Source organism: Leucoraja erinacea, chromosome 9 (genome assembly GCF_028641065.1).
Source record: "Leucoraja erinacea ecotype New England chromosome 9, Leri_hhj_1, whole genome shotgun sequence".
Lineage (NCBI taxonomy): Eukaryota > Metazoa > Chordata > Chondrichthyes > Rajiformes > Rajidae > Leucoraja > Leucoraja erinaceus.
Genome location: NC_073385.1, coordinates 67,334,616 through 67,359,214, shown reverse-complemented (window position 1 = coordinate 67,359,214; position 24,599 = coordinate 67,334,616). Strand labels below are relative to the sequence as shown.

Here is a 24,599-nt window from a genome sequence, read left to right as displayed (position 1 = left end):
TGTTGTGTTTATCTTATTTGTGTGCTGCATGGCAACTCAAATTTCACTGCACCAATTGGTGTGTGACAATAAATATCATATGAGCTGTGTCGAGTCACACAGTCATACAGTGCATTCAGAAAGTATTCAGACCTCTTCACTTTTTCCACATTTTGTTACGTTACAGCCTTATTTTAAAATGGATTAAATCATTTTCTTTTTTATCATCAATCTACACACAATACCCTAGAATGAAGAACCTGGCCAATACCATACCTACGGTGAAGCATGGCGGTGGCAGCATCCTGCTGTGGGGATGTTTTTCAGCAGCAGGAACTGGGAGACTAGTCAGTATTGAGGGAAAGATGAACGGAGCAAAGTACAGAGAATTCCTTGATGAAAACCTGGACCTCAGACTGGGGCAGAGGTTCACCTTCCAACAGGACAACGACCCTAAGCACACAGCCAAGACAATGCAGGAGCGGCTTTGTGACAAGTCTGTGAATGTCCTTGAGTGGCCCAGCCAGAGCCCGGACTTGACCTGATCAAACATCTCTGGAGGGATATAAAAATATCTGTGTATCGACGCTCCCCATCCAACTTGACAGAGCGAGAGAGGATCAGCAGAGAAGAATGGGAGAAATTACCTAAATACAGGTGTGCCCACCTTGTAGCGTCATACCCAAGAAGACTTGAGGCTGTAATCGCTGCCAAAGGTGCCTCAACAATATACTGAGTAAAGGGTTTGAATACTTATGTAAATGTGATATTTCAGTTATTTCTTTTTAATTACTTTGCAAAATTTTCTAAACACCTGTTTTTGCTTTTTTATTGTGGGGTATTGTGCATAGATTGATGATAAAAAATGAATTTAATCAATTTTAGAATAAGTCTAACGTAACAAAATATGGACAAAGTGAAGGGGTCTGAATACTTTCTGAACGCACTGTATGCTTTCAGGATTTTCTATCATGAAAGCACATACTACTGGACTGAAGTGCAGCTTCTTCCCCACTATTATCATGGACCTCTTGTATGCTAAGGATTTATTTTAATCTGCAATTTTCTCTGTAGCTGTAGCAAATATTCTGTACTGTTTATTTTCTCTTTTTTTCACTACTGATTGTAATTGTGTATGTTATGATTGTGATGGATGCTGTTTCATTTCATTAGTATTTATATTATATACCTTCATGATTAAATATTATAACATTATTCTATTTGTCTATTCTGATGCGTCTCTTACACATTTATAGTTATAAACATTAATAGACAAAATTATATCTGAAACTGAATATTCCTTTAAATATGACTTACTTTATCTTGTAGAACAGAGTTTCACAAGTTGGCTTAATAAGGACATTAATATTTACCTGTTGGGCAGCTTGAAAACACATATGCAACTCACCAGTATCCTTCCTCCAAATAAATAACCCTTATTTCCCATTGTGGCACATGCATGAGCTGCTCGAGGTCGTGGAGATATGCCCTATCAAGCAACAAATGTTCAGGTTATACCACATTCATTAAGATAAAATGTATATAAAGGCATTATTCCATGTGGCTAAAATTGCAGTATCGTGCCATCACATGGATTATTGATATTAATTTGGAGAAATGGGAAAATTTGAGGAAATGAATTATATTGAAAGATTAATTTCTGCACCAATTATATGGCTAAATTTTAAGTTGCCCAGATATTTTTTTTCTATAAACAGATCCAGTTTGTATAAAGTTGCACCTCATGGGTATAAAAAATGAAACTTGAAGAATAACTGGAAGACTACTGGAAGAAAACTGGATTAAAAAAAAAAATTGCCTTCAAGCATTCATTATGTGGCACAGAAGTAGAATTTCAGCTTCAACATACCTTGATTGTAGGCTGGTACCAAATATTCATACTGGGATCAAAAACATGGATGTCATAATTCCAACCCCAGAACATTTCTTCTTCCTTAACAAAAGATTAAGAAATGAATAAATTTTTATTTCTAAACATTATCTAGGTACATAGAACATTGGTAAATGCTTAGGGCTCTGCTACTATTTCATTGGGTTCAACATCACGGAGATCCAAGTAAGTAAGCCATTACCAAGATTATCTCCCACTAATTATCACGCAATAAAATTCATCACAATGCATTCAAAATAAAAATTGCAAATGTACATTCTGACATTGTATTATGACATTGTGCGTGCAAAGTGTAGCACTCTGGTCTTTGTACATGAAATGGTAAGTGGTGTGGAATAGAGATCCAGGGGAAAAGGCATAGTTCCCTGAAAGTGGAGCTACAAGTGGACAAGGTGGTGGTCAGTGTATAGCACACTTGCTTTCATCAGATAAAGCACTGAGTATACGAGTTGGGATGTCATGTTACAACCGCACAACTTGTTAGTGACACTACACTTGTGTAGTATTGTGTATAGTTCTTGTCACGCTGCTATAGGAAGGATGTTATTAAAGAGGAATAAGTGCACAAAAGTCCCACAAGTACTGGAAGTTATAAAGCGAGACTGGATAGGCTGGGACTTTTCTCCTGGAGCATGGGAGTCTGAAGGGTTAGCTTATTGAAGTTAAAATAAGATCATGACATGAATGGTCACAGCCTTTTTCCCCAAAGTAGGAGTCTAAAACTTAAGGGCATAGGTTTAGAATGTGAGGGGGTAAATCTAGAAAGGGTCTCGAGAGGCAACTTTCCCATGGAGGGTAGTAGGTATATGGAATGAGTGGCCAGAGGATGCGGTGGAGCCGTGTACAATCACAAAATTTAAAAATCATTTGGACGGGTACATTGATAGGAAGAGTTTAAAGATACGGGACTAACGCAGGGAAATGAGATGAGCTCAGAAAAACAACATGGATGGCATGGGCAAGTTGGATGGAAGGGGTGGATGCTGTATAATTCACGATTCTAAATTTATTTTTCCCCAAGGGTAGTGAATCTTTTGAATTGTCTACCCAAAGGGGCTTTGGATGCTCAGTCAAAGGTATATCCAAGGCAGATATCAACAGACTTTTAGATGTTAAGGAATTAGAGTGACATAGGGGTTGTACAGACAGTAGAAAAAGGTAAAAGATCAAGCATGAGGGGAATACTTAATTTTCCTTTAGAAACAAGGAACTGCAGATACTGGTTTACAAAAGAAGACAAAAAAGTACTGGAGTAACTCAGCAGGTCAGGCAGGATCTCTAGAGAACCTAGATAGATTATGTTTCAGGTCAGGACCATTCTTCAGACTCCTTTTTAAAAAACAGTGATGACTGCCTGAATCACAATACCAGGGGTGGTGGTGTAAGCAGATATAATCATGATGTTTAACTAGTTTTTAGAAAGTCACATTGATCTGCAGGAAATGGAGGGTTATGGATTATGTGCAGGCAGAAGAAATTAATTTGGCATCATGTTCAGCACACATTGTGGGGTGAAGGGCCTATTCTTGTGCTGTACTATTCTAATGTTCTAATAGTTACATCACAGGAAAAAACTGAAACAATGAAGAGTAGTGGCGGACTGGGTCTAAAAATATTGGTTGCCAGGAGACAAAGGGACACTTCATCAGGGGCCCACTTGATATAGGGGGCCCACTTCATCAGGGGCCCACTTGCCATCGGGCAAGCTAACACCCTGGCCAGTCCGCTACTGATGAAGACCACATCAGTGAAAAAGAGTAACCAATGTTGTCTATTTGCCAATTAAGATTATCAAAGAATTCAAAAGCAAAATTAATGTAGCTCCAACAGAGTCCATGATTGCTGAGAATAAGCAAGACTCAGACAGAAATCAAGGGTGGGTCTGCTGCACAGACTTGCTCAAAAAAAGTCAAACACCATTCCATTGCTCCACAAAAATTTAGATATGTCAAAGATTCATATCAACAAACTTTGGTGAAATTGAATGACTTCATGGTTTTGCAATGGTAGATTAAATATTTATGCATCTGAAATGTTATCTATTTTGTGCCAAAAGCATAATCTATAGTAAATTAATTAAAAAGTGTTGCTGTGCCCACCGATGATAAGACAGTAAGTTCTACTGGATATAAATGGTTCACAACAATTTCCTGATTACCAAATAAGACGATAAATGAATAATTAAAAAGACAAGATCTTACCCAGGATGCTTCATTCACATCAAACGAATCATTTAGTTCACTTATTTTCTTGCATCCATAGCCTCCAAAGTAAATCAACCTGTCAAAGTAGTTTTCTTTATTTTAAAAAATGCAGATAAAATGTACTCATACTAATTTGCCATGATAGCTCTCATACATTTTGGCAAGTCCAATTTAATCAATTAATGACAAATACATGTAAAATAATTTTACATTTTCCAAACCTGGCTCTCAACGTCAATAAAACCAAGAAGCTGATTGTTGAGTTAAGAGTCAAGTATCTAGGTGTGCATATCTCTGAAGATCGGTCCTAGACCCAGCACGTTGAAATATTAAAGAAAGCCTCTACGTCCTTAGATGATTGAGGAAATTAGCTATGTCGACGAACACTCTCTTTAACTTCCACATTGACTGGTTGCATCACGGCCTGGTTTGACAACTTGAATATTACAAAAAATATTACAAAAAATGGTGAAGATTGCCCAGTCCATGATAGGTACTGACCTCCATAACATCAAACAGATCAATAGGAGTCACAGCCTCAAAAAGACAGCGATTATCATCAAAGGACCCACACCACCCTGGCCATGCTCTCATTTGTCATCAGGAAGAAGATATTGGAGTCTGAAAATTATGACGTCCAGGTTTAGGAACATCTTCTTCCCAATAATCATCAGGATATTAAACATTACGATACCAACTAACCTTCAAACTACATACTAGTTTGCACTAGGGACTTTGGGCTTTATTTTGTTTAGCAATATACGTTTTGTTTTTTAATTTATTGAACTTTTTTTTTTGCTTATTATGTTATGCTCCGTTCTGGTACATATGACAATTAAACACTTGACTCACAAGGTCATAAGAGATAGGAGAAAAATTAGGCCTTTTGGCCCATCAAGTCTACTCTGCCATTCATTCATGGCTGGTCTATTTCTCCCCATTCTCCTAGCTTTTCCCCATAACTCGACACCCGTACTAATCAAGACTCTATCTATCTCTGCCTTAAAAATATCAATTGACTTGGCCTCCTCAGCCTGTTGCAAAGAATTCCACAGATTTACTACCCTCTGATTAAAGAAATTCCTCCTCATATCCATCCTAAAGGAATGCCCTTTAATTCTGAGGCTATGACCTCTAGTTCTAGACTCTCACACAAGTGGAAACATCATCTCCACATCCACTCTATCCAAGCCTTTAACTATTCTGTACGTTTCAATTAGGTCCCTCCTCATTCTTCTAAACCCCAGCAACTAATGACCCAGTGCCATCAAATGCTAATCATTGAAATAGACTCTTGAAATTGCAGAGAGTTGTGCATGCAGCCCAGTCCATCACTCAAACAAAAATATATCCTACTCAAGAGACTTGATTACAGGTGAACCCCGTGTGACAGCGAGGAAGTTGCGTCACTAGAAAATGGTCCATATTACGATTTTCCATAATTCAAACCACATCATTTGTGCATTGATTGAAAATTGCAAAATGAAAAAAAAGTGTATTTATTTACCTTTCTCACACTAATTCCATGAAAGGAAATTTTATTCCTTATATTAAATTTATGAGTAGTGATTTGGATGTATGCAAAGACAAAATACAGTAATACTGGGGTGGTCTGTACACGTTTCAGTGCAGTAATGAGATAATCGAGTCACATTGACTTTTGAGATTAATAAGAGATCCTGCCTTTTCTCTCAAATTAACATTTAACATGGTCACCAAAGGTCTTTTGAAATCAACATGTGTCTGCATATGACATACTTCAACTTTGAGGAGGTAATCTTCAAGAATAATCAGAAGGAACTTAACCAGGTCAACACACCTACTTTTATTGACTTACTTGTCTTTATGTACCCAGCAAGAAAGTTTATCTCTTGGAGTAGGGGGAATTCCTTTATAATTACAAATCTTCTTCCATGTGAACACATCATTCTTCACTTGCAAATTAACACAATACAGCTGTAACAAACATAATAAATACTATGCATCAGTTTCTTTCTAATTTCCAACCACATAGAAACTGATGATAATTTACTAATCATATAATTTTACGAGAAATTTTGACAAATGATTAATCTATAATATTACTAAAACTCTCATCTTGACCACTTCCAGTTTGCCTTTTAATTAAAAAAATATATATAAACAGTGCCCTTTATCACACACACACCCCCCCCCCCCCCTTTACCCCTCCCCATTCCCAGCACTAATCTCTGCAGAACATCACTCTTTACAAACTTAAAGAGTGGTGGTGGAAAGGTGTCATTCTATGTGCAAGCCAGTTCTGGATTCATATAATAGTAAGATTAAACGAGAACTTACCAGTTTGAAGGTTGATCTGTATTTTATAAGTTACGATGAGGGATTACCTGAAGAACCCGTCCAACACGCATGTGCGACATACTTCAAAGCAGCGGTGTGGAATCACAATAATTGAAATAAACATAGTAAAGAAAAGGAGAACTAAAATACCAGTTGATCTCTATAATTGAGGGTGGGAGCGGAGGGCACTTAATCCCTCATCGTAACCCCTCATAAAATACAGATCACACTTCAAACTGGTAAGATCTCGTTTAATCTTACTATTTTACTTCGGAGTCACGCGAGTGACTACGTGAAGATTTTAAAGCTCTGTGATTTCAAACCGTGTAACAGTCCATACTTCACTCGCTGCCAAAGTCATCCATGGGAGGAAGTATGTTATCGTAATCAAACCTGAATCTGTTTGTAAAACAACAATGGTATTATTTGAAAATAATAACAAAGAATTTAATGCTCCCCCAGGCTAAATTATATATTTTTTGCAGCATCTAAAATTCTCTCTGCAAATGAAACAGGTTTTAATGGCTTGTTGTAGAATGTTCTTCCCATGGACCACCCCGCTGTTACCAGGTTAGGTCCAGTGGCACATCCATACTGTTAGCCGCCGACATGGATGCTGCTCTGGTGGAGTGAGATGTGTAAATATCGGTATCCACTCCAGCAGCTCCTATTACCCGAGCCATTTAGAGAAGGTTTGACTCGGTACCCTGACCCAGTGGCTTTTTTGTGGCTGACCCATTTTGTCTCCCTCGGGAATTTTAGGTTGTGTTGATACATTGTAGAAGATGAGTCATAACATATAACGGTGGTCAGGTGGGTATGCCTGGAATTTCCATAATGAGTACTGAAGTTCCTGGTCTGCTCTGTTTTACCAGCTCCTGAACGGTGAATGTTATTTGGTCTGATGTTATGACCATATTGTCCAGTCTGAGTAGGTAAAAAGACTGGACCCTTATGCTGAAACTAAGCCATCAGCATGGCCGTATACAGGGTAGCTGTTTTCAGAGTAAGAAATCTGGCTGGTGGCCATCACTTAGGTATGTCAGGACAACGCTGACATCCCAGATCTTGGTATATCTGGGTCTTGGGATTTTGAATAGAAGGTACCTCTCATTAATTTGGCCACCAGTGGACGAGACCTATGGCCGGTTTCCCTTTGTGCCTGTCTTAGATATGCTGACAGTGCACTTCTAGCACATTTGATAGTGGTATAGTTCAGACCTTCACCGTGGCAAAGGTTGGCCAGGAACTCTGGTACATAGGTATGGTGGTTGATTAGTAGGTTGTCTCTGTTCTTGAGCAGTATGTTTCCCATTTTCTTATACTGGAGAGATATTGTTTCTTCGTGGAGTCGGTGAGATGCTGTCATCGTGTTCATGGTCCTATTTGACAATCCCAGGTCCATCAAAAGGTCTTTTTGGAATCTGCAACCCAGTAGGCTTATTCTGTCATGGCATGGGTGACTTATCCTGATACAGGGTGGATCAGTAGATCTGGTCCGTGGGGAATGGTCATGGGTTTCAATGACCTCAAGGATCACTGGGAACCATGGCTGTGTAGGCCAGTCGGGTACTACCAAAAAGTCCGAAGCAAAATCCATCTGTATTTTGCATAGTACCTGACTGATGAAGTAGAAAAGGGGAGAAAAACATAGAGATTAGTCCCCCCCCCCCCCCCCCCCCAGTTCAGCGAGAATGTATCCATCGTTGCTGCCTCAAGGTCTGGTTCCCATGCAACATACATCGGTCAGTGGTGATTCAGTCGGAATACAAAGAAATCGATATCTGGTGTTCCATATTGCTTTGTAATTTCAGCAAATACTTTGGTTTAACATGTCTGCCACAGTTTTTAGCTCACCTGGTAGGTGAGTTGCTGATAGCCAAATATGTTTGAAGACATACCATTACCAAATTGTGTTAATCAAATTGTCACATGATATCGATTTTGTTCCGCCCATGTGGTTTAGTATAGGCCACCACTGTGATATTGTCAAATTATAAACGAACATGCAAAATGGTGCACTATTGAACAATATGCTTTTAACCCATAGAACGCACCCAACATTTCCAACTAGGTTTTTTGTCCAGTGTCTGTAGTGGTGATGACTCTAGACTAGTCCATTTACCACCTGTTCTGGATATGGGTTATTTTGTTTAAACGCTAGCACCTTAGCTCTAATGAAAGGTCCAAGTTAAGTAGCTGGTAATGCTGCTACTAATTTCCCAATTACTCCTGCCACTTTGTCGAATGGTCGGCTGATTGTTAATCATTAATTTGTTAGGTTTGTGCCAATTATGCTGATTCTCATTTTGGCAACGTTATAGACATGTGGACTGAGTTAATTGAATACCAGATAGTCCATAGTTGTGGATGGTGTCAACGTAGATTTATCTGGATTGTATGACAAAGCCCAGGCTAAATAAGTTTTTAGTAGCTAATGCGGCTGATTTAGCTAATTCCATGGTTTTGTCTGTTGTTAAATATCATCGAGATATGCCATGACAATGTGTTTCCTTAATAGTGTCAGGGCAGGTTTGAACATCTTGGAAAACAGTTTTGGCTCATATTTAGCCCATTAGTCAATAATTTATACTGCCATAGTTCCCCATCCAGGTAAATTTTAGGTATCTCCGATGATCTTTATGAATGGGCACTGAATAGTATGCATCTTTTAAGTCGATGCCTACCATAAAGTATCTTTAGGAAATTCATGTGATGAAGTCGAATTTTAGTTAAAAATATGAAGATATTGGCTTCTGGGCTAGCTTACAGCTTGTATTTAGTCTCAAATTAGGCTTGCCTCAGGTTGCGGTGTGTGAGATAATAAATACTATAACATTGTCTCCCAAGTGACAAGCAGAGAGGAGCTAGATCTCTTTGATGTATTGGATGTAAGATGACGTAAACCAAGTGTCCTATGTTTATGAGGGACCAAGTCACGAGAGAGGAAGCAGAGGAGCTAGCTAGAGTCATCTCTTTGAAGTAAGATGTTGTAAACCAAGTGTCCTATGTTTATGAGGGAGGAGGTAACAAGAGAGAAGCTAGACTGATCTAAGGGATTGAGACAAAATGCCTTTGATGTGATGCCTTTTCCTGTATCTCTGACCATGACTAATGTCTGTGGAATGTGCTAAGGTGACAAAGAAACACTATAAAATACAATGTAATTCTGTTGTTCAGAGAAGGTGGATGAGGACGGTGAAGTGTCTAATTGCTCACTTGACTGGAGTTCTCCCTCCCTTCCATCGGCCGATAATAAGTAAAGTTTTGAACTGGTCTACCAAACAGTGTCTTTATTAAGAAGCGAACCTGTTTAGTTGTTATAAAAGTAACTTTTTCACACGTTTGGCAGTTACACAAATGTTTTCCATTCAAGTGTGTATACCTGGTGAAAGTATTCAAAGTGGTTAAGTCAATGATGGTGCGACATTCACCATCTTTGTTTTTTTGGTAAATTAATATGGTTCTAAAAGGTTCATATTTAGACTTCTTTATGACCCCTTTGTATGTCTTCTCCAGTTCAGCTTGTCCCTCATGTTTTCCTTTTTAGTGAGAGGGTAAAACCCCTTTGGGGTGCATGCTGAACTGGTGGCAGTTTTTCTTAAATTCAATTTTTATCCTTGAATACTTTTGGTATATAACTACCAAGTGTAATAGTTCTTCATGCTTCCAAAACCAGGTCTGGTCCCCCCCCCCCCCCCCCCCTGTAAGCACAATCCCCTCACCTTTTATGTGATGGTAGGAACCATACTCACCTACCTCCACTGTTGTTTAGTGGTGTGTTCATTTCTTCGGTTTCTGGTTCCTTGTCCGTCGGGGTGGTGTTGTTGGGGGGGGGGGTGGCGCATTTTCCATGGGGTCCGCTCTGGCCCTGTCCTGAAAGACTTGCGGGGATGGCATGCGGGCCCCGAGCTTTCACCAGTACCATGAAATAGACGCCTACTGGTGGATGCATGGAGGTACTGCTGTCTGGTTTTGTGTGGTTTGCTCATTCCAGGTCCTGCCCTCATGAGGCAGAATACCTTGGATACTTCGTCCAGTTTTTAGGCTTGATTTGGTAACTTTGCCAGATAGCAGGATCTGTGGTTCTGAGGTCAGCGTTCTCACAGTCCTGTGAATTTTTTAGGTTGAGGGCAGGTTTTATGACTTCCTCCCAGAGGTTGCGGATCACATACTGAGTTGAACAGTAGGTTCAGGTGTTTTGCCATACTACCCTGCCCCTCTGGAATGAGCATGCGAAATGATAGCCGACGTCAGGGGTATCAATATTGCAAATTAAGATTTTGAGTTTTAAATGCCCTGCTCAATGTACCCCCAATAATGGTAGGCACTTTGAGCAAATGCAATTTTGGGGAGGCGTGATAAAGTTCAACGCCTCATGACTACCCGCCTTGGATAGGTTTTTAAAAAATAGGTAGTAAGCTGGCCACCAGATTAGGCTGTAACGGCCATCTCGCTTGTGGTGTAGCCACGTAGCGGTATCTCACACCCAGCAGCTCTTCCTGGTCCTGTACCTCAAGCATACTCCCAATGTTGTTCAGCCAGTGACCCCTCTTCTTGACCAGCCCAGCCCTGGTCGCCAACGATCCCCTCTGATGAGGGAGATGCGATGGTCAGTGTTGTTAGTGCACTGGAGCGGGAATGTTTGTGCTCCCTTAGCGAGCTTGCCCCAGCTCCCGAGGCAGGTCTCGCTAGAGTTTTTACTCCATGACCTTTCTCTAAGGCTTGGAAACACTTTCTCGCTCTCGGGCGGTAGTTTGAAGTGCCGGCTCTCTGAATGAGCCGGCCTGTCCGTCTTCCGTGTGTCTCCCGCCCGCCGCGACTGCTCGCCAACTTTGCTCACACGGCTGCCTCTGTCGTTGTCGCGGCGAGTCTCCTTGTCGGAGTATGCAGGGATTACCGGCCGGTCTGTATCTTGATTTGCCTCCAGCCCGCTGCTGTTGGTCAGGCAGCGCTAGCGGGCTGGGCTGGGCTCGGTATCCGTGACTGTGGACTGCAGCGTGTGCGGTCCAGGTGACGCCTCTCGCCCCCTCCACTGACGGAACGCTCCTTCCCTGGAGTCGAACGGGGGCGGTTTTCCTCTGTGCTGCTTTGTTCTTTCCAGCTTTCCTCTGGTGCACAAAGAGGAGCAAAGTTTGTGAATTCGAACCTGTGGGTAAGTACTTACCTGACGGTCCGTTCTTTCAAACTTGTAGCGGGAGCGCTCGTACTCCCGTTCGTCGCTGTTGCACTGCGTGAACGCTCATGTCGCGCATGCGTGCTGGACGGGTTCTTCACGTAGTCACTCACAAGTAAAATCAAGGATCAATAGCCTCCTAAGTAAATCAATCTGTCACAATCTAGTTTGCTTTTAAATGCTGAAAAATGTACTTAATCTTATTTGATACCTATATTAGTTGATTGATTAGTAAGTTACATCAAAAGGCATCTAGCAGCACACAGTCAGACCATCTGATCAATTTAGGGACATGTCTTGTCATTGTAATCTCCAAAACTTCAAAATATAAAAACACCAGCAAAAAACATGACAGGCAAGATACAGGCATGAGACAAGGCCTACCTCATTACTATATCCCAGATCATCATATCCTCCAAAAATATACATGACTCCGTTCAAACAAGCAGCGCAGCTTCCTGACATTGGACGAGGAAGGTCTCCCTTCATCGGTTGCCTCTGCCTATATCGGAAGAACACAGTAAAAAGTGACAATCCAAGCACTTAGGCAGCAAATTAGATAGGAGACAGAAGAGACTCCAGATGCTGGAATTTGGAACAAAGAACAAACTGATGGAGAAACTCAGCAGTTCGAGCAACATCTGCGAGGGAAAAGGAATTGTCAATTTTCAGGTAAAGACCCTTAATCATCCTGAAACGACAATTCCTTTTGCTCCCACACATACTGCTCGACCCACTGAATTCCAATTATGTCTACACACTCGGGTCAATTTTCAGTGACCAATTAACCTACCAAATGACATGCTTTTGTGATGTAGGAGGAAACCAGAGGAAACACACATTTAAAGGGAGAATGTGCAAAGTGCATGCACAGCGAATCAAAGCAGCTCTTTTAACTGTGCTATTGTGCAGCCCAGCAAGTGTAAAGTGAGGAGGCTAGCACTTTATATGGACATAAATATTGTTTAAGTGGAGAAGGCCTATACAATACTGCTGATCGAGGGATCTAGACGTCCTCTTTTTTGAAATACAATGTTGGTAAACAGACACAGCTAGTTATAGGGAAGACAAATAAAATGTTGTCCTCGATTCCAAGAGAAATGGAGTTAAAATGTAGGGGACATTTGTTGCAACTGCGCAGAGGTATAATTTCAGAGTAGAGTCACCTATTTAATTGAAATATGTGAAAGTATTTCTTCAGAAAGTTGCTCATCTTTGGAACTGTTCCCAAGAGAATTGTAGAGGTTGAGTCATTGCATGCATGCAAGGACGAGATAGATAGACTTTGTACTTCAGAAGGATAAAGGCTCACTGGGATCAAGCGAGTGTTGAGACCAAGACCAGATGAGTTTTGAAAGGCATAATATACTTGAGAGGCCATATGGCTATCTCTATTCCAACCTCTATTGTTTTGAGCAACAGCTTTATTCGTAGGTGGAGATTATTATAATGCCCACTCCCCACAAATAGATTTTCACCCAGAAGACAGCTCTGTGCAGACTCTTTGCTGAGTTTGCAGCCAGTACTTAACGGCAGCTGGAATTGGGAGATCTGCACATGGTTGGACTTTTCTCCACAGAACAGGGATGACCGTCTATTAACTCCAAACTCCAGGCCATTTTATAGTCAGTTTCAGAAGAAATAGTAGTTAGCATTCACAAAACTATAAAATAGCAGTCTTGTCCTTGTGTAATCTCCACACCATTTCATGGTAAATTGCTGCATGTGTAACTTGAAAGTCCAATAACTTACATGATTAAGGAATAAAAAGTTGTAATAGTTACTGTATCTTTCAATATAGGAATGTTCAATTTGTGGTTATTTGCAAAATTGCATTGACACGGCTTTTTCCATTTACCAAAGTTTTTCACTAAAACGAACAATAGTTAATGTAAACATGTAGAGACACTGATTATACCAATAATAAACTGCAATTGAAATCTCATGTACAGCTCTGTCAACCAAGATCATTACCAAAAAGACTGAAGGCTGAACTGAAATGGACTGCTGTTTTCGCAGACTTTTGGCATTGGTAACTAGTGAAATAAACTGACATCAGTCTGAGGAAGGATCTCAACCCGAAACATCACCCATTCCTTCTCTCCAGAGATGCTGCCTGTCCCGCTGAGTTACTCCAGCATTTTGTGTCTACCTTAGTGAAATAAACTACTGCCTATTGGCATAACATGATATAATATACCATTGTAAAATACCTTAGTTCATTTTAACAGAGTGGTGCCTCTGGAAATGGTATCTGTAATCTTAAGGCTCTCGTATCTTACCAGTTTGGATACCCATTTAGGCTCATGGTTCTAAGGCCAACCTTGCAGCTATATAACAATTTAACAAAAACCCTGATTAAATGCACAGGTCAGCCAAAATTGTATCATGCTATTTCTTCCTACCTCAGCCCTATCAATTATCAAACAATATTGTGTAAAGAATGATTGCGAGAACAATGCCTTGCTCATCTTTGATAATACTCGATATACAGTGTACACGGAAGGTGTGCACTGACAACATAAAAGCCAAGTTTATCACCAGTAATACCACTTCATTGTTGCAACCCATGGACCAGGGTACTTTGGCTAAATTCAAATAGTCAGTACGTACTGACTGGCATGCCATTTCAGTGTTAAGTGGCAATGCCAAACAAGACATTCAGGAAATTTGGAAGAGGTATAATATGCCAATGACTACATTGATGCCCCTGAAGATGATGATGCAAGAATAAAGTCAGTCATGTAGCACTGAAATATTTCCTTTATCCATCACGTACATACCAGCCTTCAAGTACCTATGTATGTCCTCTCTCATGTCCCTCTGGTTATGCCTGAAGATTCTGAACCTTGTAACGTTGAGTTGCCAGTCCTGCCCATCATTTAACCATATCACTGTAAAAGCAACAATATCATATTCCCACTTGTTAATCAATGCCCTCAGTTCAACTATCTTACTTGTCAAACTCTGTGCTACTAAAAATTTGTTTTTAAAAAATGCAACCCAGTTATGCATTCCTCATAAGCTTTTAATGAACTGACTTGTGGAGTGCAGGGGGAGGTGACAAAACAGCTATTGACAGGAAAAAACCTGTTCCATTCTCTTGCCAAATTAGTTTAAATCCTCCACAACAGCATAAGTAAATCTCCTTGCAAGGATGCCGAATCAATTTTAGTTCAGGTACAACCCAAAAGTAGTTCCTTTAGTCCTGATATCTAATGCCCTCTCTCCTGCGCCATCTCCTCAGCCATATTTTCATCCGTTTTATCCTCTATTCCCATACTTGCTAACATGTGACACCAAAGGGTATCAGAGGTTATAGAATTTACCATTTAGCTCCCTAAATTAATTTTCAGGGCCACATCTCTAATTTTTATGCTGTTAATGAGTTACATGGATGAAGTCAGGGTATGTCCATAACCCATGGGTTTCCAAACCCATATTCCAGACAACGTTATCAAGTTGACTAATGAGGTTGGGTTTGAAGGAGTGAATTTTGTACTTAACCTGCACCCTATATCTGACTTTACTCAATGAAGCAAACCAGGATCATATGGAAGAGTTAATGGAAATTGAATGACAAAGAGCTCACAACTGAGGATCTGCTAGAGGTGGAGCAAGAGGGAACAGGAAAAGGATGAAGCCACCAACAGAGCAGCATCGCCACCACTAAATCACTTCAACATGAAGAGGCTACAAAGACACATTCCACCCACATCAAGAAAGCAAGGGTTACCTCTGACAGCATTCCCAACACTGTACACATTAGACATGGCCCCACGATGGAAAAGCATCATATCGCAAAACTCTACAGTTTTCACATGAAGATGTGTTGAGCTGTGTCCAATGACACCTTCCCCGAGCCACATTTAACAGTACCCAGAAACGGTTCAGCCAGAACCCTCACCTCAACCCTCAATATCCAGAATCCTCACCTTCAATATAGTAAACAACATCCACCATCATCTGAACAGAATAAACAACTCTGCAGTTACTTTCACCACCACCATCTTGTTGTGGTAACGCAACCACAAATTAGAAATATAGGTAGACGACGCGCTGGCTTGAGCCTGTTCTGCCATTCAGCAAGAAAATAGCCAGTCTAATTGCAGTAGCCTTTTGATTCCTATGGTTGTCAAGATTTTGATTTTAACCAGCCTTTAAATAAATAATTCCAATGTCTGAAAACTCTCAGGAGGAAAAATATACCCCATAAGTTTGAAATAGTCAAATCTCGTGAAAGTGACGCAGATTTCTCTATTTTTGTTCAAGACAAAGTGTCCACTCAGTCAATATCCCTCAGGAGTTTGTATATTTTACTTAGCAAGCACCCCAAAAAGAGTACGTTGTCTATATTTTTATTCCCTTAAGATTTATTTTGTTATTATTTTATTTCAGCTATATAATTCTAAATAACTTGTTTTAAATAAACATTCCTCAGTTCCAAAATGTAACCACTACACCTTCGCAATTTTTGAATTTTTACATAATGTCTCGGCAAGTTGCACACAGCGAGGTCTTCTGGCGAGCCGCAGCTACATCCCAACAACAGGCCTGGCACCCCCACTGTGGAACCAGGAACCCAACCTGGAGAGGGAAGCTGCCAAGCCCAGGCCCAGCTAGCCCTGAAGACCGGGAATCCGAGAGGAGGATGGAGGGAGACGGCAGTAGACGTTGGACAAAAGACCCGGTAAGAAGAACTGGGGGTCTTACCTTCCAAGACCTCGAGCTCAGCTGTGCAAGGTGCACCACAGGGAACAAGGGCTGAAGAGGGACATGCAAGGGACCACAGTTCATATGACAACCAGAATGGAGTCGATGGCAACAATGGGCCTTTGTGGCCAGCAGTAGCTGGCACTGTCGAATGATGCCAAAATAGCAACTTGCACATACTCAGTGGGTTCTTCTGTACATTCTGTACTAACTGGGGGATTGTGCTTACGTATGATGATAGACTTGCTGATCTGTATGCAAAAAAAGTTTTTCACTGTACCTTGGTACACATAACAGTAAAGAAACCATTGAACTAAACCTTATCCTAGAACAACCCCTTCATAAATCAAAGAATACCCATAGTTAATTTTCATTAACAGAAGGGTTTTGCTAACAATTATGAATTGGCAGATCCTTAAGAACTAATTAAATGGAAATATACAAGTCCTAGAATTATAGTATCGATTTTGTTTTTATTTCCTAATGCAAGTGGACATTTGACAATGGGGGAGTGACAATGTGAGATGTCATATTCACACAATTTACAAATGGGTGAAACAAATCAACACAACTTCTGGACATGCTTAATAATTAACAACTTTCACCTGATGTTTATGAAACAATTTCTCATTCATATTTCCAAATACCCATTCTTATCAAGAGGCATTTGAGTCATGAGGCATATTGCTACAATTTATATTCTGCATTAAATAATGGGAAAAGATTAGAAATTGCACTCCAGGAATGAAATTAAACATAAAAATCTGAATTACGCTCGGTCCGCCAAAGCCCATTGAATCTCCCAGTTGTTAACCATTCTCCTTCCCATTCCCATACTTACATTTCTGTCCCGGGCAGCCATAGTGAGTCCACACGCAAATTGGAGGAACAGCACTTTGGACAGCTTACAACCCAGTGGTATGAATGTTGAATTTGCTAATTTTAGGTAATTTCTACATACATTCCTCTCGTCCCTCCCTCGGCTTTTCCCTCCTTCCTCCACTAGAAGAGTTATTTAGTTCAACAGTTCACAACAATGTATCCCTCTTGGGATCACACCGTCCCAGGCCAACAATTGGCAATATCAAGGAACCACCTTGTCTGAGGTCATCTGTTGCCAGCCGGCTGGCCTGGTTTGTCCTGTTTTTTTCTTCCCCCCCATTCTCCCCCCCCCCCCCCCCCAAATCAATCTGAAGAAGGGTGCCGACCCAAAATGTCACTGATCCATTTTCTCCAGAGATGCTGCCTCATCTGCTGAGTTACTCCAATATTCTGTCTCTATCTTTGGTATAAACCAGCATCTGCAGTTCTGCTTTTTACATTATAAAATTTGAAGATTGTCACCAGAGGAATTTGCTTACCATACACCACTTTCAATTTCATAAACCCAGATTTCATCATTGGGTAAGTAAACTTCATTATTTTCGTATGTCTGGAATAAAAAAAGTCACACATTCCTGTAATTGCTGTGAAACTTATACCTTTCATTATAAAAATGGTACTGTAAGAAAATATTCATTTTTTTACAAAAGTAGAATTACTTGGAATGATGTATTGAAGATGTATCTGTAACATTCTCCCATTAAAGAGACTCCCATTAAAACATACTGAGAAAAAGTTTAAAACAGACACAATATTGGTCTGATGTAACTTTGCAAAAACCCATTCTTCATTTCAACATTGTTAATTACATACTTTTCCATTAAGTGTTGGCACGAAGAGATTATTCAAATAAGATTTATAAAAAACAATATTCAGTCCTCTGTTGGGCTGTGCTTCGCAAAATTTGAAGGAACTCAATTTCAGGAGTATAATATTCACCGTAATCCTTTCAAGAATTGTCATTCGTTTAATGTGTAAATTGGTGAGTAGGTACTTATCAAATTTTCAACAGCAATCCATTAAGGATCTTTTAAAGAGACTTGACTATGATTGACATACTTAACTTCATGCAGTCATGTGGAATGACACTATATGATTGCTTTCTAGATTTCAGTTAATAAAGCTGAACTGTAATGTGTATACTATATTCCAACTCAAGAGTTAAACGGTGAAGAAAATTATCTCCAAATTGGACAAGTATATTTTACAATATTGTCATTTAAATTATCCTGGAAAAACAACATGGTTTATATGCTATAATAAAAACTATTATGCAAGTATTTAATAGCGATTCGTCAATCCTATTCACAAATTTCAGCAATAAAATGAGATTAATCACAAGTACAGTAAATGGTAACCTAGTTTTTATTTCAACATTCATCTTTTCAGCCCTGCATCCCAGAGTCTATTTCATAGTGTTCTCGTGAAATCAAAAGAAGAAATTGATGCTTTTTAACATTACTTGTAGTTTGTAAAGACAGGTCTGTGCAGACTTCAGCAATCAATTTAAAGTTAATGATAATTCTAAGGTAGATTAAAGACAGGTGATTTTCTAAAGAACAAAATGCATCCTTAAAAAGCTCTAGTGATATGTTTCAATAGCAAAACTTATGGCATAAAAATAGAATCACAGAGAGCATGGAAACAGGTCCTTCACTGACCAACTACCCATTTACAATTTTTTCTAATTCTACTCACCTTCTCAAGAAGTCCTCCCATATGTCACCATTTACCTACATACCATGGGCAATATACACAGAGGCCAATTGACCTTACAAATGGCGTATCATTGGGATGATAAAAGGAATCTGGACAAAACTCACAGCCACAGGGAGAACTTACAAACTTCGCACAGACAGGACTAGAGGTGAGGACTAGAGGTTTGAAGAAGGGGCTTTGCTTAAAAGAGAGATTAAGCTGACTGGGCCTATACTCAAGTTTAGAAGAATGAGAGAAGATTGCAATAAAATCAACACAAATTTTAAGGGACTCGTCGAGAAAGATGGGTTGCTTCTCCTCACTGGTGTTTCTAGAACCAATGATCACAGTCTCAAAACATAAGGTCAGACTTTCAGGTCACAGTTGAGAAGAAATGCCTTCATGTAGAAGGAAAGGATTAATTGAGGAAAGATGAACCATGATCTAATAGGCCAAATTACCAGGTACTTCTACTTATGTTCTTATTGCACGTAATATTCCCCAGGTTACATCAGGGTTCCATTACTGAAAACAGTGTATAAGGCAAACTGAGAACAGTTTGAGAATATGGCTGCAAACTGATTTTGCACTCTAAAATGACTGCTGAGCAGCGCTGTCCCATAGAAATAGATAATCTGCAGCAACAATTTAAATCACAAAAAAGCTGATTAAAAATAAATTTAGTCTGAGCCTTTTGCGAGCTAATATTTTCTTTTAAAAGGCCATCAAAAAATGATAAAAGGGACTTTCGCTCTAAACTGGAGGACGAGGCAGCTGTGGCAGGGCTTGCACGCCTTTACATCCTACAAGGCAATATCATGTGGCAGCACAAACATCAGCAAGGCATTACTCCCGGATTAGCTCAACGCCTTCCATACAAGCTTCGATAAGGAGGACACTGATGTGTCCTTTTGGGTCCACAATGGTATTGCAATCTGTCACCGAGACTGATGTCAGACGATCCTTCTAAGGGCGAACCCTCGGAAAGCGTATGAACCTTCTGGTGTACCGGGCAGTTTTCAAAACACGTGCGGACCAACTGGCTGACGTTTTTGCGGATATCTTCAACCTCTCATTACTGAGGTCTGAAGTTCCCACACGTTTTAAATGGACATCAATAATACCAGTGCCCAAGAAGAGTAAGTGGACATTCCTCAATGACTATCGCCCAGTGACACTAACATCATTGGTGATGAAGTGCTATTATAGATTGTTAATGGCGCATATCAACTCCAACCTCAGCAAGAAGCTGGACCCGCTATAATTTGCCTATTGCCACAATGAGTGAGCTGGGCTGTGGGAGAGAGGTGGGCTGTCGAACGATCCCAGCAAGCGCCTCAGAGCCAAAAGAGGATCCAGCCGCAGGCGAATGAGGATGGGCCCGCGTGATGGCCAGAGGTCAGACAGGTCCCAATGGGTTCCGGAGGTCAGACGTGCCCGTGGTGGCTGCCAGAGGTCGGACGAGGACACACTACCGAGACCAAAGGGGGACCCGGCTTTTGGGGGGGGGGTGCTGAGAACAAAGGGGTATAATTGGGGAATGTAATGTATACTTCGTAACTTTTACATGGACTCTTTGCATACCTTGGGTATTATATGCAAAACAAAGAATGTCATTGTGACATGTCACGTGATAATAAAGTATCGATCAATCAATAGATCAACAGGGATGACATTTGCTGGCTCTCCACTCTGCATTGGACCACTTAGACAATAAAAACTTAAGTTGGGCCGTTGTTCACAGGCTACAGCTCAGCAATCAACACCATCATCCCCTCCAAACCTGTTACAAGCTCAGAAAACCTAGAAACTTAGAAAAACAGGTGCAGGAGTAGGCCATTAAAGCCAGCACCACCATTCAATATGATCATGCTGATCATCTAAAATCAGTACCCTGTTCTTGCTTTTACCCCATATCCATTGATTCCTTTAGCCCCAAGGGCTAAATCTAACTCTCTTGAAAACATTGAACTTGAACTTGGTCTCTGGGCAACCTGTCGCAACTGTATCTTTGACTTCCTCATCAATAGAACACATTCGGTATTAATTTGCAACCACACTTCCTCTTCAGTAACGATCAGCACAGGGGAACCTCAAGGCTGTGTGCTCAGCCCCCGCTCTACAAACTTTATGCCTAGGACTAGTATGCCGAGTCCTGGAGGGAGATCGATCATCTGATTGAATGGTGACAGAACAACAACATTGTTCTCAACATCAGTAAAACCAACTGAGTTGTTGCCTTTAGAAGAGGAAGGTCAAAGATCCATCAAACTGTCTTAACGAGTCAGTGGTGGAGAGAATCAACAACTTCAAGTTCCTGGGCGTGCATATCTCTGAAGATCCATCCTGGACCCAGCACATCATGCGATCACAAAGAAAGATCACAATGCCTCTACCTCCGTAGAATAGAGATGTGGTATGTCGATGAATACTCTCTTCAACTCCACAGGTGTATGGTTGAGAGCATATTCACGTCCTGGTTTGGTAACTTGTTAGCCCAGGAACGAAGGAGATTACAAAATGTGGTGGCAATGCACGGTCCATCACTGGTATAGACCACCCACCATCCAAGGGATCTTTCGGAAGTGCAACCTCTCAGGAGAACGTGAACATGTCATGTTTCAGGTTGGGACCCTTCTTCAGATATTTGCAATTCCTCATTTCTCCATTTTACCCAATCCAAATATCTATTTGTTTTATAGCTATGAAAATAATTCTTAACATTGTTGTTTTTAAAATCACTTTTCTTTCAAGTGCCTGTAATCATGACCAGATCCATAATTTCTACATCTACACAAAAATCTTGATGGATTGGCTAATCTACACTGACATGATGCTCTTGATATAAATATGTTCTTTATTCAGATACAAGTGCAACAAGGCTGACCACTCAAAATCAATAGGCAAATAACTTTATTTTCTGATCCTCCAAAATATACTTAAAATACATATATTTATTATTATGTTTGCGCTCAGCAGAGAACGTCTAGACATTTAGCCAGCTGATGTGTGAAAGTAAAAGCTTGTATTATCACCTTACATGTTGGGAATTGCTACATTTATATAAACATGTTTTCATATTTTCATTAGTTGGTTGCTGTAACAAGCCTCCTTTCATGACATCACAAAGCAACTCAACTGCTTTGATCGCATTACCAGCCTGAAATAGTAACGTTTTCAAATGGACTTAGGTCTATTTTCCAGTTCAATGTTCAGTGGAATAGCTTTCTGATCCATTACTGATCCATATTATAAAACCTTATCCGAAAATGTGATTAAAGTTGCTCAAATTAACGCTTTCTTTACACTTAAAACTGGTTTCCTTTACACACCCCATCTAACCAGTGGCGGACTGGCCAGGGTATCAGCTTGCCCGATGGCAAGTGGGCCCCTGGTGAAGTGGGCCCCCTTTCTTTCCTGGCAACCAATATTTTTAGACCCAGTCCACCACTGCATCTAACAACTTGTTTACTGGTATTTTTACACCACAGCACCGTACAAATCAGCAGATACTCCGTGAACCGAGCTCCCTCTTTCAGGCAGCACCTGCAACGTTTAATTTTATCTCAAACAAGTGGACGCCACAAATGAGGCCACGTTCATGCAGCAGTGTCATGACACTGCAGGCCATTTTCTTTAGCTGGAGATTTCCGATCATAAAAGTTCCCAGTGTGGCAACCTGCAATTCTTCACCTGCTCTTCTCAAAAGCATTAAATGGCGCACAAATGTCATGACTGCAAACAGGAGGTTTACAATGCCACGCGGAGTAACTGGTACCGTTAGATTGCGTGAATAAAGTGATCCTTACCACATAACCTCCCCAGACGTAAAGGAAGCCATCGTTAAACACCGCGTGGTGGTGGTTTTCCTGTATCCTCCGAGACCAATTTTGTGTTTCGGCCATGGTGAGCCGGTGGGTTCACTCGTCGCCTTCACGTTGTGCCCGCAGCGGCCTCTCTCTCTCTCTCTCCCCGTGTGGTGCCCGCCGCCGCCGCCGCTATCCCCGTGTGGTACTCGCGGTGCCCGTGAGGGTTGGTGCCCGCTGTCTGCCTGCGCGTCGACAGAGCCGCCACACCCAGTCACACACCCGCCGCCGTGTCACAACACATCAACGACGGCCTGCAGGCGCCCCCCTGGCCATTCAGACGTCGAGTGCTTGGGCCCACGTGGGGGCGGGCGGGCGCGCACGAGCGCCGGGCGACCGTTGGAGCGAGTTGCGTTTGAAGCCTGGCGCGCGGCACATTAGAGAGCTGTGTCCACTCGCGGGGCAATGGCCACCGGGGTGGGCGAGGGAACCAACTCACTCCCTCACACACACACACACTTCCGATCGCTTCGTTTCTGTTTTAGGGTAGCAACAGAATGGAACTCCTAAACTCTCCTCCTTTTCATAGGGCAATCTAAAATGACAATGGACTGGGATGCAAACAAGCAACTAGTAGTTGAGGAAATTTGGAGGAAAGAGCAAATAAAAACGAAGGATAATTCTTTTCAGTCGTTCAATAAACTTACTGTCTTGAAGAATTCACTGGTTTTGGTTTAACATTAGCTCATGTTTATATTGAGATTATTAAACTAAATTCTACATTAGAAATTAAGAATTGTAAGTGCATACACACACAACATTCATACCACAGCAAATATATGATCTTGTATTTGATTTACAAGAAATTATTGTTTTCAAAGATGTCAGCATTTTAAGCCAATTGGTATACAGCACATAATCCTCCAAAATGTTTGCCACCTCCAACGGGATCCCATCACTAGCCACATCTTCCCCATCTCCGCCCCTTTCCGCAGAGACCGTTCCCTCCGCAACTCCAAGGTCAACTCGTCCCTTTCCACCCAAACCACCCCCTACCCAGATACTTTCCCCAGCAACCGCAGAAGATGCAACACCTGTCACTATACCTCCTCCCTCGGCTCCTTTAGTCTTTTCAGGCGAGGCAGAGGTTCACATGCACCTCCTCTAACCTCATCTACTGTATCCGCTTGTTCCAGGCGTGGACTCATGTATATCAGCGAGACCAAGCGCAGGCTCGGCGATCGTTTTGCTGAACATCTCCGTTCAGTCCGCCTGAACCTACCGGATCTCCCGGTTGCTGGACACTTTAACTCCCCCTCCTATTTCCACACTGACTTTTCTGTCCTGGGCCTCCTCCATTGTCAGAGAGAGGCCCAGCGCAAATTGGAAGAACAGCACCTCATATTTCGCTTGGGCAGCTTACACCCCAGCGGTATGAACATGGACTTATCTAACTTCAAGTATCCCTTGCTTTCCCTCTCTCTCCATCCCTCCCCCTTCCCAGTTCTCCGACCAATCTTACTTTCCCCGTCTACATTTTATCTCGGTTAGCTTTGTTGTTACCTTCTCCCAGCTAACAACAATCTAGTCTAAATTTTACTTGGATCTCCATTCTCTTTGCCCTGTTTTCACACTTCACTTATCTCTCTATCTCCCTCCCCCCTGACATCAATCTGAAGAAGGGTCTCTACCCAAAACGTTACCCATTTCTTCTCTCCAGAGATGCTGCCTGTCCCTCCGAGTTACTCCAGGATTTTGTGTCTATCTTTGGTCAAGGATTGTGTGTGACATACATAGGTTGTGCTCTGTTTAGAGGGGTGGCAGCAGGATGAATTCAGAGGGCGAGGGATAATTTAACAAACAGGGAGATCCGAGCTGAGCATGATACTTTTCAAACAAAAATAAAGCAC

At 41.2% G+C, this 24,599-nt stretch overlaps 1 protein-coding gene across 4 annotated transcripts in view; it reads right to left on the bottom strand.

The window, feature by feature from the left end:
- Positions 1–24,599, bottom strand: part of LOC129700540 (kelch domain-containing protein 1) — a 60,734-nt gene that overhangs the window by 32,106 nt on the left and 4,029 nt on the right. For 2 of the 4 annotated variants that reach the window (XM_055641139.1, XM_055641137.1), the window contains exons 2-7: positions 17,665–17,735; positions 11,975–12,092; positions 5,933–6,051; positions 4,093–4,171; positions 1,850–1,933; positions 1,388–1,468 (exon numbers count right to left, since the gene is read on the bottom strand). In XM_055641139.1, the coding sequence (XP_055497114.1) occupies positions 1,388–1,468; positions 1,850–1,933; positions 4,093–4,171; positions 5,933–6,051; positions 11,975–12,092; positions 17,665–17,735 (552 nt within the window). Of the gene's footprint in view, positions 1–1,387; positions 1,469–1,849; positions 1,934–4,092; positions 4,172–5,932; positions 6,052–11,974; positions 12,093–17,664; positions 17,736–22,692; positions 22,941–24,599 lie in introns of those variants that run through there. The other 2 variants (XM_055641138.1, XM_055641140.1) reach the window with 2 other exon arrangements.